Below are 21132 nucleotides of genomic sequence, written 5' to 3'. Positions count from 1 at the left end.
CTTTGCAGTTCTCATGTTTGCAGCCGGCGTTTGCTACTTTGGGGTTCCTCTTTCTTCCATCCTTCTCCACCCCTTTTCTTCTCCCCTTTCAACCCTCTAACACTAGATAAGAGAAAAAAGGGATAGAGCGGAAAGGAAAGCGACTCCTGAATAAAGTCAGGGGTCAGAATGGGGGTGACATCATCGTTAGACCACTTCCTGCTGATGAGGGGTGTTGAACTCCTTGGGGAAAGCTTGATCTCTGCTTTCAGGTTATCTGGCTTCTTGTTGTTGTTGTTTCTTCTTTGCACGTGATTACTTAACAAACACAACCAACAGTAACCATTAACCAACCAACAACCCCCCTATCAGGGCTCTAGCATTTATATACCCTCCAAAAAGTCCCCAGAATTCCAAATGTACACAGTCACAGACACCACCCGCTGCTGGCAAAAACCACGCCTCTGCAAGAGCCCAAGACGAAACGTAGTCAGCTGCAGTGAAGCAGCCCCATATCCCACACCTGGGATTAAAAATGGTAACATGTTCTTATAATATTTCTGAGTTTTAAAAGAAACCAAAATTCTAAAAAAATTCTCACTACACATATTTATTTAAAGCAGATTTGTGAGTTGGGCACAAAGCTGTCATCCAGGCCCCAGGGAGGCTGAGACAGGGTGGTTGAGAGTTTGAGATCAGGCTGGGATACTTAGTAACACTATCTCAAAACAAGACAAAAGAGGTCCAGATAGATGGCTCAGAAGTTAAAAGTGATATGGCTCTTGCAGGGGACCTTGGTTCTGTTCCCAGCACCCACACTGGATGGTTCACAAACGTTCTTGCGGATCTGATATTCTCTTCTGGTCTCCAAGGGAACACATAATATTACATAGACAGACAGACAGATAGATTTTTTTTTCTAAAATCGTCATGGAGCATCAAGAGCCAGCTATTGCATCACGTCATGTTCCAATGGGTCACATAAGTCTCATTGTTTCCTTGTACTGACAAGTTTCAAAGACTTTGTACAGCTTTCTGAGACTTAGTGACTCTCACAGTGACACCTGCAGTTGCTGTAGTCAGAAACTGATAGTTTAGCAAGCAACTGAAATCCTCAACCTCCCTGTTTGGCTCAACCCAACACCACCTTGCTGCCCAATGTTAGTGACTCCAAAAAAAGTTTTTTACGTGAGGCTGGAAAGATGGCTCAGTGGTTAAGAGCACATACTGCTCTTCCTGAGGATCTATGTTCAACTTTCTGCACCCACATCAGGTGGCTTGCAATTGCTCCTAATCTGAGCTCCAGGGGGATCTCACACCTCTAAGCTCTGTAGGTGCCTGCATTCATGTGCACATACTCTATGCACACATAATTAAAATAATAAAAATATTTTTAAAAAAACACACACACATGCACACAACCTTGTATGGAGCATGCCATGCCTATAGTCCCAGTACTCAGGACCCAGAGGCAGATGGATCTCTGTGAATTTGAAACCAGTTCATTCTATACAGTAAGCTGCAAGCCAGCCAAAGTTGAGACCCTGTCCCAGGGCAATAAATAAATAAATAAAAACAGCTTGCGTTAAGATGTGGGTTTTGTGGGTTTGGTACCATCTTCTAGATGAGAAACAGACTTATAGAGTGTGAGGTTAATCTACTGAATCTCCCAGACAATTACAACAAAATAGCATTGATTCTAATTCAACATTGGTTGCTACTTACAGCCAGCCCCTCTTGTCTTATGCCCCATATGTGTTTCCTTTATTTATTAATTTACGTGTGCATTCTGTCTCTCCTTCCCCTCTCCTCTTCCTAGTCCTCTTCTTCCTCCTCCTCCTCTTTTCTCTCCTTCCTCTTCCCTGTGCTCCCCCCTCCCCCACGCCCATGAGCCTCTTTTACTCCATGTCTTTCCTTTGGTTAATGTCAGTGAAGAAACAGCAACACTGTTTACTGTCTGTTAATAAACTCACACCTCCTGACGAATGGTCACAAACAGCAGGGCTGAGTCTGTGGCCTAAGCCTTTTCTTATTTACAGCTACCCATCCCACTTCAAATCAGGTGGCTCTGGGGGACTCGTCCATTCACCCAACAAGCATCACTGGGTGCCTACTATCTGCAGCACCCTGCTAGTGCCTGCTGTATGCACGTATGCTGTCAACACCTGTGTGGTGACATTTCAGGGCGCTGAGTGGTTGGCAATGCTAGTGGGTGAAACTGATGAATGTTAGGTCAGAGGCAGTGGGCAAAAAGTATTTTACACTCGGTGTGGGTCACAGAGATAGAAAGGGACTTCACACCAATCAGTCAATAAGGCACTTGCCTTGTTAGTAGGAGGGGGCTAGGGAAGGTGCCCCATACCTGTAACTCCAGCACTGTAGAAGCATAGATGAGAGTCTACAGGGCAAGCCCCAAACCAGTAAGAGACCCCGTCTAAGAGGAGGTGAAAAGTTGGCTTCCTTCACCCAGGCACACACGACCATACATACACGCACACATTAAGGGAAACAGAGAGATGTGGTGCATTTAAGACGGTGTGAGAGAGTCATATGAACTAAGGGACATGAAGACCACAAGGGTCACAGACTATCCAAGGGACAGGTGGCAATCCTCCTGAGAACCTAACAGAGGGGAGGGGAACCCATAGGTCTTCCTCAAAGGGCAACCCAGGCAGGCAGAATGGCCGGTACAAAGGCCCTGGCGCGGACGGTGTCCTTGGCTTCGTGAGGAACACTGAAGCAGAGCAGTAGGTGGAGAGGAGCAAGCGAAGGTGGAGGAGGAGACCAAGGAAGCCAAGGCGGGAACAGGCTTCATAGGACAAGTATAACCCTACCCAGATCTAGCCAAGGGACAGGACATTCTCCACAGTTAAGTGGAGAGTGGGGACTGACTTTCACATGAACTCTGGTGCACCATATTTGGCCATGTCCCCTTGATGGGGGGGCCTGGTGGCACTCAGAGGAAGGATAGCAGGCTACCAAGAAGAGACTTGATACCCTATGAGCATATTCAGGGGGATGAGGTCCCCCTCAGTCACAGTCATAGGGAAGGGGAATGGGGTGAAAGCGGGAGGGAGGGAGGAATGGGAGGATGCACGGGATGGGATAACAATTGAGATGTAATATGAGTGATTTTATTTTTCAATAAGAAAAGAAAGAAAAAAGATGGCCTTTGGCCTCCCTCAATATCATCCCCAAAACATTGGCTTTTTCATGATCAAATCCATTTCATCTTTATCTCAGAAACTGTGGAGTTGATTGTTTTCTTAAATTGAGGCTTTTGTTTTATTTTCTTACATTGTCTCTGTTTTTTTTTTTTTTTTCTGAATGAGCCAGGCTTCAAAAAAAAAAAAAAAAAAGATGGAAATAAACCATAAGGCAGAAGGCACCTAAGGATTTCTCTGGGACTCAGCCATTAATTTGCCTGAAGAGGATTTATCAAGTGCTCACAAAGTGCCAGGCGCCACGCTAGGCCTCAGCACCGCTCGTAATGAGTCAGAATCCTCGGGCTGTGCTGCGTGTGGCCAGGGGTGAAACGAGTTAAAAGCAGTTGGAAAGCGGAACGCCGGCGGGGTGGCCCCTTTTGCTGCCCACCCGTATGATGTGGCGCTGTCAATCATCTTTCCCAGGGAAGCAAACAGATGTCACTCCAGATAGGGAACCCATGCAAGCCGAAGGGGAGATTCCTCCGGAGTCCAACGAATCTATTGGGGTTACTCACAAGTGTGTGGGTGTGGCGATACATACAGAAGCACAAATGCACAAGGGTTACTTACAGGGAGGAGGGGGGGTGACATGATGGTGACTTGTTAACCTGGCAGGACCTCACCTAGGAGACGTGCCTCCAGGCACACCCAGGAGGGACTATCTTGGTTAGATTCACTAAGTAAGAAAGACGTTCAGTGGCCACCACGGGTAACAAGCCATTCCCAAGACTGGTGTCCTGCAGGGTATGAAAAGGAAAAACAAGCATAAAGGCAAGCATCTGTGGCCCTGCTTCCTGTCTGCAGTGTGGCACCTGCTTCCCATCCCCGCCGTGAGGGACGGACTGTACGGCTGACCTCTGAGATGGAACACATTTTGCCCTTGGGTTGTCTTAGTCGGGTTTTTATCCCAGCGACTGCTTGCACATAACATGTTGCTCAAAACAGCTGCCGTGCTGGGATGTGTTCCCAACTGAGAAGCTGAGAGTGAGGGTGCTGGCCACCTCGAGGGGTTCATCTGTAGGGGAGCTCACACCTGGATAGGCAGTGCCGGGCAGAGGCTAGGTGAGGAAGCAGGGCCCCCGGGCTGTGTCTCTAAAGGATGTGGTCCTTCCATGCCCCTCCTTCCAATAAGCTGGGTGGCTTAAGACAACAGACATTTGTTCTGCCCTAGCTCTGGGAGGCCAAAGGTCCAAGGTCAAGATGTCAGTGGGGCTGGGACCTTCCTGGTCTCCTCCCTAGCTGATACTCTTCCATGCCTGCCCTCGCCTCTCCCTTGCCTTGTCTTTCTGTGTGCGTCTGTCTCTGTGTCCTGACTGCCCCCATTATAAAAGGGCATTGGTCACAGATTTAGGGCCTGCCCTGATGGCTTTGTCCTGACATGTAACACCTGCAGAGACTCTGGTGTCACTCACAGTTCTGGCTTAGACACCTTTACAGGAGACTCCATGGACCAGAGGGAGTCTCAGTTTCCCACCTGAGAGGACAAACTATTATATATTCTTTCTTGGAATTCACAGGAGGGTTGTTGTCGGTTTCAATAGGTCAACATCCCACACGGGACTGTCACACAGCTCTGAGGGGGAGTTCAGTATGGACAAGTACAACTGAGGAAAGGGGTAACCTTGTCATGAAGGGACCTCTTACCACTCCTCCACCACCCCCACTTTGTCCCCATCTGAGCCACCCCCATGTGACAGCCCAGAGCCCTTCTTCTAGCTGGCTGCTGCCGGCTCTAGCTGCCGGCGCTATATTTAGCCTGAGGAACTCGAACAAGAAGCTCTCAGCTCCACGGTGCCAAGAGGAACACAAAGCCGTGCCGCCTTCTGTCCAGCATATTCCAATGATTTCAGTCTCTCTTCAGAATCTTTCAGGAGCAAAACACTGAGACGTGGGGGGCTTGGCAGGACAAGGGTGTGAACTAGGGTCTCAGACATGCGTTCTCTCCAGAACCCCATCAGTGGCCATAATCAAAAGTGACTTTATTTTTTAATTATCTGAGTAAATATGTTAACAATAAACATAGTTAATCTAATTATTTGTTTTCTCCTATTGCAGTTGATGGAACTTAGAGTCTTATGCGCATTAGTCTACTGCTGAGCCACACTCCCCAGCCCTGTTTTAACTTTCTTATATTTTTTTTAGACAGAGTCACGCTATGCAGTCTGGCTTGCCTGGAATTCGCTATGTAGACAAGGCCGGGATTAAAAGCATTTGGTTAGCTTTTGAGACAGTCTGTGCTCCCTGGATTGATCTTGCACTCCTGGCCTCGTGGCATCTCACCTCAGCTTCCCATGTAGCTGGGGTCACGGATACCTCCCCACCACAGTTAGCCTTTTCTTTACATCCATGCTGTGTCTGGCTACAGAGTGTGACCCAATGACTCGTGGGGAGATGTAAACTAAACTTATACCCACTTCACATAGGGAACCAAAGTACAGATACCACCAAAGTCCAATTCAGTGAACTAGGAGCAAAACTGACTCAAAGGCAGCTACATCAGCCAACTTCACCCCAGCAATGATGACAGCTCACAAAAGCTGAAAACTTAAAGACCCAGAGTACACTGCCCCTGCAGCAAGGTTGACAGATGGAACACCATCATCTATCAGGCAGCTCAGTGGTCTGGGTCTCTCCCAAGTAGCTTCACTGGTCTTTGCTTCCTCCAGGCAGCTCATCTGACCTAAACCTCTTCTGGGTAGCTCAGCTTATCTAAGAGTCTCCCAGCAGCCCTTATTAATCTCCACTTGGGGACTGAGGGGTGTAGTGAATCTGGTGAGTTTCAGGGGCTTCCTGAAGCTTTTGAGTTGTTTACCTCCAGAACTTAAGACACTACCCCGCAAGATGGAATGTTTCATGTCCCCTTAGAACATCCTGTATCTTATTCAGAAACTAAAGTGGCCGGTTTTTTTTTATCTCAGAGGAAATTGCTATACAACACACATATACAATGTCTGATTATGGAGTCAGGCATGCACGCTGTCTGTGTGTGGAGATTTTTACTTGACATTGTTGTGGTACGGGTTCCTGTATAAAATTCCACCCCTGATGATAAGGTTCTAGATTTTCTTCACAGTGTAGGGTATTCTTCTGGTGTTCACTGTGAACTTCTTGTACGTGCCTGGAGTGAACACGGGTTCGTATTTCCATTGAGTGACATAGCTAGAGTTTGGTGATGCACCAACTACTTTCAGTAGACACTGTTGAGCTATTTCTCAGAGTAGTTACATTCTGTCCTCTTGAAACTTATGTGTTTATCTTTGGTGTGGTGGTGCCTGGCCATCATCCCAGGAAGGGGAATCAGGGATTTGAGGTCAGCCTGAGCTACATTCTGATACTCTGCTTGAGGGGGAAAAAAAAACAGATCTGGGTATGTGGTTCAGTTCTAGAGTACTTGTGTCACATACACAAGGCACTGTGCTTCATCCACAGTAACACACATACACACACACACACACACACACACACACACACACACACACAATTCAACACCAAAGCATAGTGAAAATCTTATCACCACCCCCAGTAGCTTGGAATGTGACTTGTTTTGTAATTAGCCATTGCACATGTAATTCATTACATTGGGGTCAGTAGGTGTCCCTAAACCAATATGACCGATGCTTCTATTAAAAAAAGGGTAAGTGCAGACTGGAGAGATGGCTCAGAGGTTAAGAGCGCTGCCTGCTTTTCCAAAGGTCCTGAGTTAAATTCCCAGCAACCACATGGTGGTTCACAACCATACATGCAGGCAAATACTGTATATTTAATAAATAATTTTTTTAAAAAGAAGAAGAAGAAAAGAAGAAGAAGAAGAAGAAGAAGAAGAAGAAGAAGAAGAAGAAGAAGAAGAAGAAGAAGAAGAAGAAAAGAAAGAAAGAAAGCCACAGCCATACATAGGAAAAGACCATGTTAAGATGCAGGCAGAATTGGAGGTGGGTGGCACAAGATGGCCAGAAAAATACCAAAGGCCTGGAGAGATACAAGAAAACAGATTCTCTCTCTCTCAGCCTACAGAAGAATCAACCATGTCCACAAACTGCCCTTAGAGTTCCACCCTACCGAACTGTGAGATAGATTTCTTTCTTTCTTTCTTTCTTTCTTTTTTTTTTTAAGCCATCCAACTTGTGACGTCTGTCACAGCAGCTGCAGGGCACTAATAGACTATGGTGCCCCTGTGTCAGCCGGACCTGAAAGTTCTACTTGCTCCATAGCCTCACTAGTGACTCTGGGGATGCCAATCTTTCTTGTTTTAGTTTTCCTCCTGTATTAGTTATGCGTACTTCTAAAGATGAGCTTTTAAAGCCACACTTTAGAGCCCTGCAATTTTTTCCCAAGTGCCACAGGTGATCAACTGCTACACCTTCCCTAGACTTCCCTAGAAGAATTTTCTCCAGCACACAGGTCAGGTCCACAGATCTGGACATTCAAAACGCACATCTGGAACTCTGTGGCTCTAGGATGGCTGTCTTTCTCCATTCTCGTTGTAAAAATTCACATGGTGATTACACAGGGCCTCGTGAAGAGGAGACAGTATAGGCGATATGCTTGGAGGAGGAAAGGCAGACAGTAAACACTTAGTGCTCATGCTGGTCATCTCTACCGTCAACTCCACCTTCTGCCTTTCATCCCCCCCTTCCTATTCCATCATCTTCATATTTTTTTTTGTCTCCATCTTCTCTTCCTCTCATTCTTCTCTTTCAGTTTTCTGTTCTCCATGTCAAGGGTATTCTATCTGTGGACTTCTTCTCCGTGAAGAATTAGCGGGGCACTTCCTAGAGATGGTTTTGTGTTGTGGTTCTCATCACATTCCAGGGAATGGAGGTGATACTTATGGGATAAGCTTGTGGCTCTGGATTCACCAGGCCATGAGATTCTGAGGCCATGTGCTTCCTCTAAGGGGATATGGTGACTGTGGAGAGACAAATGTGGGAACATGTGAGAACAAGGGCTTCATTCCTTTCTCAGTTTCAGGTGTGTGTGTATGTGTGTGTTGTGTATGTATGTTTGTGTGTGCATGTGTGTGTGCCTGTGTGTATACGTGTTGTGTTTGTGTGTGTGTATAAATGTGTGTATATGTGTGTGTTTGTGTGTATGTGCATGGTGTGTGTGTGTGTGTGTGTGTGTGTGTGTGTGTGTGTTTCCTTCTCATTTCAGACTCAGGTCCAAAATCCTCTTAGGCATCACTTTGGCTCTCAGATGCCTTGAGAACTGTGTGACATGAGAGAGCTTTGTCCCCTGTGGTACCTTGGTGATGTTCCCCATGTACCTCCAAGTCACGTGCTTGGCTTCCAGAGTGCCAGGGTCCCACAAGTCAGGAACACTTGAGACAAATCACAGGAGGCATGACGCTAACCCTGTTGCTGTTTGCTGGGCCCCGCTCCAGTCTCACATGCTGTCCCTCTTCGCAATCTGCAGAGCAACGATGCCTCAGGGAACACTTGGAATTGGTTGTACTTCATCCCCCTCATCATCATCGGCTCCTTTTTTATGCTGAACCTTGTGCTGGGTGTGCTGTCTGGGTAAGTCTCCGCTACTCCACTCTCCACCTCACTCTCTCTAATGGATAAACTTCTTTCCTGGTTTTCAGTCAGCAAGGCTCTCACTAGCAAGCCATGGGCAGCTGCAACAGCCAATGAGGAAGGCCTTTTGGGTTTTCCTGTCAGATAGATAGATAGATAGATACTTTGGATAGATAGATACTTTAGATAGATAGATAGATAGATAGATAGATAGATAGATAGATAGATAGATGCTTTGGGAGGCTGGAGAGATGGCTCAGTGTTTGTTAACACTGGCTGCTCATCCAGAGGACCCAGGTTCAATTCACAGCACCCACGTGGCTGGCAAATAACTTTCTATAACTCCAAATCCAGGGAATTCAACACTCTCTTCTGACCTCTGTGGGTACTACACACCCACCCATAACACACAGACATACATGCAGGCAAAACATCTATACACATAAAATAAATATAAATATAAGAAAGAATAAATTTTGTTTAAAAATTATTTGGAGTAACTTCTTTCCTGTTTTTCAAATATTCATAGCCCATAAGCCATATGTGGCAGCACAGGGTCTGTGATCACAGCATAGGGGGGTAAGGCAAAAGAATCATGAGTTCCACGTCGTCCTGGGTTTTAGAACAAAATCCTATCTAAAATAAAATAAAATAAGGGCTGGAGAAACAGCTTAGCAGTTAGGAGCGCGGGCTGCTCTTCCAGAGAGCCTAGGTTAGCCCAAATGGCAGCTAACAACCATCTGTCCTAGGTTAACCCAAATGGCAGCTAACAACCATCTGTGACTAGTTCCAGGGAATCCAACAACCTCTTCTGCCCTCCAGGCATCAGGTGCACATGTAGTGCACAGCATACGTGCAAGTAAAACACCCAAATACATAAAATGCATATATATACACACACACACACACACACACATATATATATATGTGTGTGTGTGTGTATATATATATATATATATATATATATATATATATATATATATATAAACTCACACAGATAATCCCAGCACTCTGGAAGGTGAGACAGGAGGGTTGCCACAAATTTACTTCAGAGTCATTTCCAGGCCAAGCTTGGTTACAGAGTGAAGCCCTGTCTCATAGGAACAAAACACTGACACACAGACACACATACACACACACATTTTCCTTGGGTCTGGAGAAACGGCTCAGCAGTTAAGCATGCCTACTGCTAGGCTGATCCTGTTGATGTACATCTTTGAGCCCAGCACTCTGGAAGCAAAGGCAAATGGATCTCTTGGAGTTCAAGGCCAGACTGGTCTACATAGTAACACCCTGTCTCCAAAAAAGGTAAGGGGGGATTGTAGAGATAACTCAGCAGTTAAGAGCGCTTAGTCTTCTTGCAAATGGCCTGGGTTTGGTCCCCAGCACCTTTATGATAGCTTACAGTCATCCAGAACCAGTTCCAAGGGGTCTGATGCTCTATTCAGACCTCTAGCACCGGGCACATACCTGACGCACATACATACATGCAAGTGAAACACTCCTACACATATAATAAATCTAAAAGAAAAAAGAGTGATTACTGCTATTGCAGAGGACCTAAGTTTAGTTCCCAACACCCAAAACCACCTGTAACACCAGCTGGAGGGAATTTGACACCCTCCTCTGGTCTCCAAGGGTAACTCTACAAACATGGTACACACACATACACATATATAAAATTATAAGTAAGCATTTTAAATGCATTTCCCTAACACAAATGGGTCCCCAAGTCCCCAAGATTACTTTGATTAAAAGAAAATCTTAATTATAAATAGGCTTCATATTTCTCACCAAAGAAGTCTGGGGGCACATAATGTAGTTCCCCGCTGCCAACAGCGACCCCAGATTCTTCCAGGTTTCCACTCCAACGTCCTTTTCCAGGGCTTTTGGTGGCAGATAGTTCGCGTCTCAAGATGGCTGCCTGATACTCAGAAGATGGCCTCTCCATGATTCAAACAGAAAGATGTAGAGCCTCTAGGGGAAGAGACACAAAAGGGCAAAAGGGGCCAGAGTGGTGTTAGCCAGGATTGTTCTGGAAGAGCGAGACCAATGTGTGGCAGCAGTAGTTGGCTTAGCTTCAAGATTTTGAGCTCTTGCCTTTTTTATTCAGATGTTCGGTGACACTGGGAAGTGTGTGCACTGTCAGAAATACCCAGTCCTGTAAGATTAGGGTTCCTCCTAGAGGGATCACTTCTGTGTTGAGAACCACTGCCCTTTGCTGAACCCCTAAACACATACGGCCTCTTAAAAGTTTTTCCTAACAACAAGGTCTCTGAACCGGGCGTGGTAGTGCACGCCTTTATCCCCAGAACTCAGGGGGGCAGATGCAAGTGGATCTCTGTGTGTTTGAGGCCAGCCTGGTTTAAAAAGAAAAAAAAAAAGGTTTCCAATAGCCCAGGATGGTTGTAAGGTAGCCAAGCATCAACTAAGGTTTCTTGTGCCTCCATCTTCGGAGCACTGGGATAACGGGCATGTGCCACTATGCCGGATTTATGATGTGTTCTGGGGAAGGAACCCGCAGCTCTGCATGTGGTAGACATTTGTTTATTTATGGGCTAAGCGCCATCACCCCCAACCCCTGGCTCTTTTGCGACTCTACAGGGAGTTTGCCAAAGAAAGGGAACGTGTGGAGAACCGGAGGGCTTTTCTGAAGCTCAGAAGACAACAGCAGATTGAACGTGAGCTCAATGGCTACATGGAATGGATCTCAAAAGCAGGTGAGGTCCTTCCATCCTGGGGCCCAGGGGTGGGCATCTCAAGGCACCACCCAGGGTCACACCTGCAACTTGAAGAGGCCCAAGGGGAGGGTGTTGATGGGAAGAGAAAGAGAATCCAAGCTGCTAGCCCCAGAGTTTAGCGGCAAGAATCCGCAATGGAGTGGGGGCCTGGAGTGCACACCTGTGGCCCAGTATGGCGTGTGTGTGTGTGTGTGTGTGTGTGTGTGTGTGTGTGGAGTGCACACCTGTGGCCCAGTATGGTGTGTGTGTGTGGGTGGTGCGGGGGAGGAGCTGGGGGTGGTGCTCTGCTAGTTAGCTTGCTGCTGCTGTGATGAAAACCACGACCAGAAGGGTTGGCTTTAGCTTACGCTTCACAGCCCATCGCTGAGGGAAGGCAAGGGCAGGAGCTTTAAGGGAAAGCCAAGAGGCAGGAACCGAAGCCGAGGCCGTGGAGGAGCACTGCTCTCCACACTGCAAAGACCAGAGACCAAATAGTTCCTCCATCCCCGGGGGTGGGTTCCTTAGCAGTCCCTATCTGGTACTAAAAACCTGGAAAGTTCCTGGAGAGCCACTTGTCCTCAGTCAGGTGACGGAAGCCTGGAAACGCTGGTTCTGGTATCAATCAGCGAAGTGGTCAGCAGTAGCAAACGAAGGAGAGACTCCCTCGTGAGAGGAGAGGCCAGATACCCTCTCCTGCCACACCCTTTCTATCTGAGCCCGCTACCATATTCTTCCCACGCCAATTAAGACAATTCCTCGAGTAAGGCTTCCCACTCAAACGAGTCTGACCTGTGGCAAGCTGGCATTAAAACCGACCATCTCACTAACCCAGTGGTAGTTATAGAGCTTACTGAGTGTCTATTACTTCCTTGCTGCTGTGATAAGAGCGATGTAGAGGGGAAAGGGCGGGTAGATGTGGCAGCAGGAAGGGGAGATATGATGGCAGGAGCAGGAGGCTGGCTGGTCACATCACACTCACACTGAGCCACCAGCACCAGAACAAGAAGTGGGGGCCTGGGCCGGGCGGTGGTGGCGCACGCCTTTAATCCCAGCACTCGGGAGACAGAGGCAGGCGGATCTCTGTGAGTTCAAGGCCAGCCTGGTCTACAGAGTGAGTCCAGGACAGCCAAGGCTACACAGAGAAACCTTGCCTCGAAAAACCAAAGAAGAAGAAGAAGGAGGAGGAGGAGGAGAAGTAGTAGCAGTAGTAGTGGTTGGTGGGGCCTGGCCGTAAGCCTGAAGACCCGCCCCCCACCCACTGACCCACGTCCTCCATGGCAACTTCCCGAAGCACCACCTCCATCTGGGGGATGTTTCACATCTGACCACAGAAAAAAAGATCTAAGGTTCATTAAGGTCAGGGCCCCACACGGGCTCAGCCTGGTGAAGACTCTAGGTCTCGTGGTGGGCATCGTAGAGCTGGGACGTAAGAGACATCAACACACAAGGAAGTGAGACAGACTGAGAGCAGGTTTGCCCGGACAGCTGACTTGTGCCATGAGCTCAAATGTCCCATGAGAGCTTTCTTAACCCCTTCCAAGGACACACGTCCTGTAACTTAAGGACCTCAACCCTGAAGCGCTGTTCCACACAGTAAATCACAAACTACCTCAGCTGACAATTGTACCCACTGCTAGGTGGGGCCAGGGATGCAGAAGGCAGCTGCCTGGGTCTGGCCAGTTAAGTTGGACTGGTAGCCAGGGGCAGCGGGTGTGGCCAGGGTACTTCGTTTGCAGTCCTTGGGGGTCAATCCCCTGGAAAGCACTTCAGGCAAGACCTTAACTCTGCTCTTCTTCTCAGAAGAGGTGATCCTCGCGGAGGACGAGACAGACGTGGAACAGAGGCACCCTTTTGATGGTAACTTCCCTGAGCCAAGCATGACGGCGGGTCCCAGGGGAGTGGGGTTCGCTACAGCTGGCTCTAGGGGGTATAATAGGCCAAGCCAGAAAGAGATGTGACACAGGGCTGTGCAACGAAACTTGAGTAATTGAGGCATGGGCCTCTGGATGGAATTTCAGAACCTCCGGAGGGGTGGGATGGTGGTGAGTGGGAGTCCATGCCTGACTGCCCCTTTCCTCCTTTAATCGTGTGCCGTGAGCCCACAGTTTTTCTCTTCTGTAAAATGGAATAGGGCTGGTGATATGGCTCAGTGGGCAAAGGCATTTGTTTAGTCTAAGCTTAATGACCTGAGTCCCGTCCCTAGAACCCACATGGTAGAAGTAGAGAAAGAAGTATGTGTGCACATACACATGCACATACATGCATACACACACACACACACACACACACACACACACACACACACACACACACTGTCTCAGGTGCATGAAAATGTCCTACTCTGTGGGGGAGCCCGGAGAGATGGATCCTCACCTTAGAGCACTTGCTGCTCTTCCAGAGGACCCGGTGACAGAGAACACCTATGGCTCTAACTCCAGAGCATCTGACGCCCTCTTCTGGCCTCCATAAGAACTACACCCATGTGCACAAACTATGCATACACTTGGTTTCTTTTCAAATATTTCTTTAAAAAACAAAACAAAACAATATTTTGTTATCAACAACAAAAACAATTAGGAAAAAGTTTAAATGTCGAAATACCAGAAAGAAATAAAGAATCCTAAATGTATTTATTTGGGAGTAAAAAGAGCTTCCCCGTGGGGTCCTAAGTCTCTCTCTTGGAGTGCATGTCCACTTGCCTTGGGGAACAAGCCTCAGCACTGAACGATTGCCCCAACGCCAACCAGCCCAGCACATGTGAGCTAGGATAAGGGATGAACCGTGTCTCCTGTCCCAGGACTTCCAAGAAGTGAACCTTGCTCTGAATATAAAATAGACCAAAGTGGGCTGGAGAGGTGGCTCAGGGGTTAAGAGCACTGGCTGCTCTTCCAGAGGTCCTGAGTTCAATTCCCAGCAACCACATGGTGGCTCACAGCCATCTATAATGTGATCTGATGCCCTCTTCTGGCCTGCAGATGCATATGCAGAAAGAGCACTCATATATAAATAAAATAAATAAATAAATTTTTTTTAAAAAAAATTAGACCAAAGCCAGCATGGCGGTGCACAACTATAATCTCAGAGTTCAAGAGGCAGAAGCAGGTGGATCTCTGTGAGTTGCAGTGCTATGTAGCAAGACCCTATCTCAAAAACCAACAGGACTGGGAAAATGGTTCAGCAGTTAAGAGCACTGGCTGCTCTTCCAGAGGCCCCTAGGTTAAATTCCCAGCACCCACTTGGCGGATCACAACTTTCTGTAACTCCAGTCCCAAGCAATCTGTGTCCTAGGCTCTCTTTGTAGACCAGGCTGGCCTGAAACTCACAGAAATCCACCTGCTTCTGCCTCCCAAGTTCTGGGATTAAAGGCATGTGCCACCACTGCCCGGCTATAAAATAATTTTTAATTAAATTAAATAATTAAAAAAAAAAGAACAGATTGAAAATAGTGTTTCTGAGCCTAGACTTTGAACTCAAGCTGAACAGTACCAGACTTGCCCTGGCTCCTTTAAGCAAAGCCGCCTCACCTTCCCCACTGGTGGCTTGCATGCGTGTGCAGTGGGCATGGCATCCTGCTGGCTTAAAAGGGTAATGCCGTCTTCTCTCGCCATGTTTCCCTTGTTGGAGCTCTGCGGAGAGCTACTCTGAAGAAAAGCAAGACGGACCTGCTCAACCCTGAGGAGGCCGAGGACCAGCTGGCTGACATCGCGTCTGTAGGTAAGTCCCTCCCTCTGCACCAGCCACTGCCCATCACCTGGGAACGCCCCCCTGCCCCCCCACCCCGTTGAGCCCCAGGGGCCCCAGAACTGCTTCTCATGCTCTCAGTTTCTAGGAGGTTGCATTATGATGCTTTTTTAGTTTATTTGGTGTGTGTGTGTGTGTTGTTTTTCAAACCTGGCTGGATCCTGTCTCCTAATTCCATTGTAGTATCTCAACTAAATGAGCCCCATAATGTCTCTTTAAGACCTACTTGTGTGTCTTATGTATATGAGTACCGTATTTGCATGTACACTGCAGGCCAGAAGAGACCACCAGACACTATTATGGATGGTTGTGAGCCACCATGTGGGTGCTGGGAACCGAGCTCAGGACCTCTGGAAAAGCAGACAGTGCTCTTAACCGCTGAAACATCTCTCCAGTTCCCATAAATCTCTTTATTGTGGGTGTAAGTCTAAACTTCACTCATTTACATGCAGTTTTAGTCCGAGAGCAGGCTCCTAGTTACCTTGGCTAAGACTGTAACAGCTGAGCATCCCTACCTCGCATAGCAGGGCGTGGCAGCACATACCCTGCATCTCAGCTGGGGATGTGGGGGGGGGGCACAGTGAGGGACAGAGGCAGCTGTACTGCATAATGAGTTCCCACCCAGCTGGACTACACTGGGAGACCCTGTTTCAAAAACAAACAAAACAAAATTCCTCTGAACTGTTTCAGACTCCAGGTGTTTTCAGATTTGGGACTAGTTCCGAATATATCAGGCAGTGTCTCAGGCATAGGATCAAAGTCTAAAAACAACATTCGTGCCACTAAGCTCGATACCTGAGTTCCATACCCAGGCTCACTGTGGTGAAAGGAGGGAACTGACTCTCACGAGTTGTCCTCAGACCTCCACACTCACTGCGTGTTACACACCAACACACAACAAATAAATTACATTGTGATTTTAAACGTAATTTATTTTTGCGCCGGGCGGGGTGGCGCACGCCTTTAATCCCAGCACTCAGGAGGCAGAGGCAGGCCGATCGCTGTAAGTTTGAGGACAGCCTGGTCTACAAAGCGAGTCCAGGACAGTCAAGGCTACACAGAGAAACCCTGTCTCTAAAAACCAAAAGAGAATAGTAATAATAATAATAATAATAATAATAATAATAATAATAATAATAATAATAATAATAATAAAATAAAAAACCGTTTTGCACGATGAATAACGTAGACATTTACACTTTATTTATCATTTTGTTGTGTTTGATATATTGGGGGAGGGTCCCCACCTGCCACATGCACGTTGTGGACATCAGAAGACAACCCTCTGAAATTCTGAAGTTCTTTACCCATCTTGCCAGCCCCAACACAGACTTTTCCACACGTGGTGTTGTAAGGTGCGCAGAAGTTTCACATTGCTTAGGAATGTCGGTCCGAGGTCACTGGCCAATGAGCTGGGCATGGGTGCTGGGTTCAGCACAGCACAGAGGCTGAATTCCCACCCACGTGAAAGTTGTCACCCAACGAGAACACGAGAAACCGAGATCTGGGGCTGAGGGACGGCTCAGTCAGTAAAACGCTTGCCTCAAAAGCACGAACACCTGAGCTCAACCCCAGGCTCCACGTCAAACCTGGACAGAGTGGAGCGCATTTGTAACCCCAGTGTTGAGAGGAGAGCGGATGGCCAGCCAGCCAAAGATTGAACCCCAGGCCAGTGAGAGACCCCAAGGGAGGTGGGTGGTATCCTCCGGCCTCCACACAGATGTCCACCCACACAGACACAAACATGAACATGCCAACACACGTACACACACGAACACACACGTTCAGACAAAAACAAAGAAAGGGAGTCGCAAGATGGATGGGCAGATGACGATGCTTGCTGCCAAGCTTGACCTAAGTTTGAGTCCCAGGACCCCACGTGGTCAGAGAGGCTTCTTGGAGGAGATGCTGTTTGTGTTGAAAGCTGAAGGCTGATGGTAGAAAGAATTGCTGAAAAGGTGACTCTTCGGCAGTGCCACTGGCTAACACAGCAGCCAAGCACCGTAGGCGCTGGGGGTGTTTGGAGGAGCAATGTGCGCGCACACACCCCTCTAATCTCACCCACGCCACCACCTCCCCTCTCAGCGCACTCTGGTCCCCGAGGGTGGCTCTGCCGGATGACATCTGCCTCCTTGCAGTGTCTCTGAGTGGGAACGCTGTTGTGCGCAGTCACAGTTACTCCCCAACACCCTATGGGCGTGCTCCTGGGGATAATTGCAGGATCAAAGACATGAATGAGTCCCCAGCTCCTTACTCCACGAGCCGTTCTGTGCATGAATACCAGGACACTCATTCATGAGCCTTGGCAGGACAGAGAGAGTCTCACTGGTCCCCGCCCTGGCTCTGCATAGTCCCTTTACGGAGGTTTGTAATGCTGTTTTAAAGCTTAGTTTCCGTTTCTGGGTGAAACACACTTGTTTATGGTGACTGTTACTTCTGTCCCTCTTTGTGGGCACATGTCTTTGAGAAGCATCGCAGCTGTCTGCTTCTGCCTCTTGCATTCAGTCAGCATTGACCTTGAGGACTCACTTGTCAGCCCTTTCCCCCCACACACAGGGTCTCTCTGTGTAACCCTGAATGGAGAGATAGCTTAGAGGTTAAGAGCACCTGGCTGCTCTTGCAGAGGACCAGAGTTCAGTTCCCAGAACACACACGGTGGCTCACAATCACCTATAATCTCAGCTCCAGGGGGATCTGACGGTCTTTTCTAGCCTTCTCAGATGCACATGCAGACAAAACACTCACACATATAAAGTAAAAGTAAGTCCGGCCAGATGTTGGAGGCACACACCTGTAATCCCAGCACTCAGGAGCCAGAGGCAGGTGGATCTCTATGAGTTTGGGGCCAGCCTGGTCTACACAGAGTTCCAGCTCAGCCAAAGCTAACCTGTCAGTTAGACCTTGTCACAAATATATATATTGTAATAATTGGTATATTAACATGTCACCATACATGTGTGGAAGCAGCAGACAACTGTGGAAGGAGGCTCTGTCTTCCATCATGTGTGTCCTAGGAATCAAACTCAAGTCGTCAGGCTTGGTGGCAGGCATCTTCACCCGCCCCGCCCCCCAGCCATCTTACAGGCCCCACTTTTTGCTTTGTTCTATATTAACAGGCAAGCATCTTTGTTGCTACTGTTGTGTACTTGGGAACCCAGGTTGAGACCTTCCGAGTTAGACAGGTGGCCATTCTTAGTGAGTTTCTGTTCATCATCCTTCATCAGGACAGACACGAACACGTGATCTGGCCCCCTGCTGACAAGGACGAGGGGAAATTGACCCTATTGGATGGATGCTCTTGGTAGAGGCGTAAACGTGTAATGTTCCTGGTTTCCTTATATCACTTGGCATTATTTAGTTATAGGTCAATCCCTTGACCTGCCATCTATGCAACTTTTATCTGTTTACTTGCTTTTGCAGAGCTGCGGGCACAGCCCAGCTCCGTCCCCGGCCCCTCCCCCTCACCTACTTTAATTCTTCAAAAGTGACTCCTTCTCTTGTGCAGGAGGCCTTCGTCCCAGCGGCTCTGGCAGAATCACTTCTAATGTTTAAATAAGTAAAAGCAAGGGGCTGGAGTGGAGCTCGCAGGGAGCACGCATTCAGAATGCATGAAGCACCGGCCTCTACGCTTGGCACTTTAAAAACCAAACAAATTTAGAAGCCAGTGAGGGCTGGGGAGGTTGCAAATGCAGGGACCCGAGTTTGAGTCTTGGAAGCCATGGAAAGTGAGAGTCGGTAGCAAGTGCCTGTAAGTCTAGTAATTCTACCCTGAGATAGGAGGCAAAGACAGATGCACTCCCAGAGACTTACAAGGCCAGCTAGCCAGCAGCGAGCAGCAAAAAAGACCCTGTATCAGTGGGAATGGTGGCACCCAACTCTAATACCAGCACTGGGAGGCAGAGGCGGATACATCTCTGTGAGTTCAAGACCACCCTGGTCTACTTAGTGAGTTCAAGACCAGCCAGGGCCACACAGTATGACCCTGTCTCAAACAAGGTAGAAGTTGAGGATGGAAACCCAGAGTTGTCCTCCATATATGTATCATGTGTGTGAATGTATATACAAACATGTATGCTTTATACACTCATACACACCAAAAAAAAATTTTTGGAAGAAATAAAACATGTCTTTCAACTTTCTAAATGGACCCCAAACACAATCTGAGAATTGATAGCCTGTGGCAGGTTCCATCCATCCAAGCAGCAAATCTGCCCAACCACAAAGGAGTGGACCCTATGCTAAGCACGGGCTCCCTAGACTATCCAGAAGGCAGGGATCCCAGAGCCCTGAGGAGGAAACGCTGTGCTGTGCCGTGAATTAGCTGAGGGGTGCCCCACAGCAGCTGTCCTCACCACAGAGGAGCTGACTATGGGCTGAGGAAGGGGATCTAAGCAGGGTCCTAGGATAAAATGTCTGCTGGAAAGACAAGTTCCTTCAAGGAACACCGTTGTAAGCCGTGGTCAGGCTGTGTGTGGCAGTGTATTATGTACTTTAACATGGGAGGGGGGCAGAGAGGATGGCTTGGTGGCTAAAGTGCTGGCTGTGCATGCCAGCCCTTCCCCCCACCCCCTGTATGGATCCTTGACTGTGCTGGTGCATGCTAATAACGGAAGCCTGGGGTTCCTGGGGGTCTCTGGATAAACAGTCTAACCTAGGAGGGAAGTTCCAAACCAGTCTCAAAAAAAAAAAAAAAAAAAAAAAAAGGTTAGGCTGGAGAGATGGCTGCACTTCCAGAGGTCCTGAGTTCAGTTTCCAGCAACCACGTGGTGGTTCACAACCATCTATAACAAGATCTGGTGCCCTCTTCTGGCCTGAAGGTGTATTGCAAGCAAATCACTGCATACTTAATAAGTAAATAAATCTTTTTTTTTTTAATATGTGGATGGGACCTGAAGACCTCTGGCTTCCATATGCACACATGCACACAGACATAAGAACTCACAAACATGAGGGTATGCACACATGTATGTGTGCACAGATGACATACACACACACACACACAGACACACACACACACAGACACACACATGTCTTTCTGTCACGGTGGCCTAGGCACTCCCTCCCACACCAATCTCTAAGAAAATGATCCCCCAAAGACTCGCCTACAGGCCAGTCTTATGGAGGCATTTCTCAATTAAGATTCTCTCTTCCCAGACACGTCTAGGTTTGTTGACTAAAACCAAGCAGCACATCCCTCTATGAGACACATGGTAATTGGCTCAAGCCAGCCGTGCTGCGGTGTGGATGTGCTTCTAAACCACCTGCAGAGGCTGCAGACAGTGCAGCAGTAACATGCTCACTGCCTTCGTGAGACTCTGGTTCCATTCCCAGCACTCACACAGCGCAGCTCACAACAGCCTAGCTCTGGCTACCTGGCATCCTCTGCTGGCCTATGTAGGCGCGCACATGCACACGCGCGCACGCGCACACACACACACAGAGAGGGAGGGAGAGAGAGAGAGAGAGACAGAGACAGAGACAGAGACAGAGACAGAGAGACAGAGAGAGAGAGAATAATAAACAAACCCAATTATGTAATCTGCAATAATTATTTTTTAGTTGTATATATGTGTATAAAATATAATCGCTTTTATTTAAAAAACATTTTAATTTTAAAAGGCGGGGGCCAGGGTTCAGTAGCAGTATGTTCACCTACTGTGTAGGCCTGCTGTGTGCAAGGCTCCGAGTTCAAATCTTGGCACTGTCAAAAAAGTAAAGAAGCAAGGGAACAAATAAGGTGCTGAATATAGAGCCTAAGAGAAAAGGGAAGCCTCTGTGGGTGGCTCTCTCCGATCGGTTATTACATTTGGGGCCTGGAGAGATGCTCGGTGGTTTAAAGCACGTGATGGACCAGAATTCAGTTTCCAGACCCACATAAAGTAACTCTCATCCTCTGCTGGCCTCATAAGCATCTGCACATACATGACACACATGGCACATGCATGTTTGTGTGTGTGTGTATATGTCTGT

The 21132-nt window shown here is 47.8% G+C and overlaps 1 protein-coding gene across 9 annotated transcripts in view; it reads left to right on the top strand.

The window, feature by feature from the left end:
• CACNA1A (calcium voltage-gated channel subunit alpha1 A) overlaps positions 1-21132 on the top strand; it is a 247265-nt gene that overhangs the window by 113633 nt on the left and 112500 nt on the right. For 4 of the 9 annotated variants that reach the window (XM_084756458.1, XM_084756453.1, XM_084756452.1 and 1 more), the window contains exons 7-10: positions 8598-8701; positions 11306-11421; positions 13222-13278; positions 15040-15135. In XM_084756458.1, the coding sequence (XP_084612584.1) occupies positions 8598-8701; positions 11306-11421; positions 13222-13278; positions 15040-15135 (373 nt within the window). The remainder of the gene's footprint in view (positions 1-8597; positions 8702-11305; positions 11422-13221; positions 13279-15039; positions 15136-21132) is intronic. The other 5 variants (XM_084756459.1, XM_084756456.1, XM_084756455.1 and 2 more) reach the window with 3 other exon arrangements.

This window comes from Acomys minous, assembly GCF_964271855.1.
Source record: "Acomys minous genome assembly, chromosome: 14".
Taxonomy (NCBI): Eukaryota; Metazoa; Chordata; class Mammalia; order Rodentia; family Muridae; genus Acomys; species Acomys minous.
Note: the sequence above shows the minus strand (reverse complement) of the source record. Positions and strands in the feature narration are given on the sequence as shown.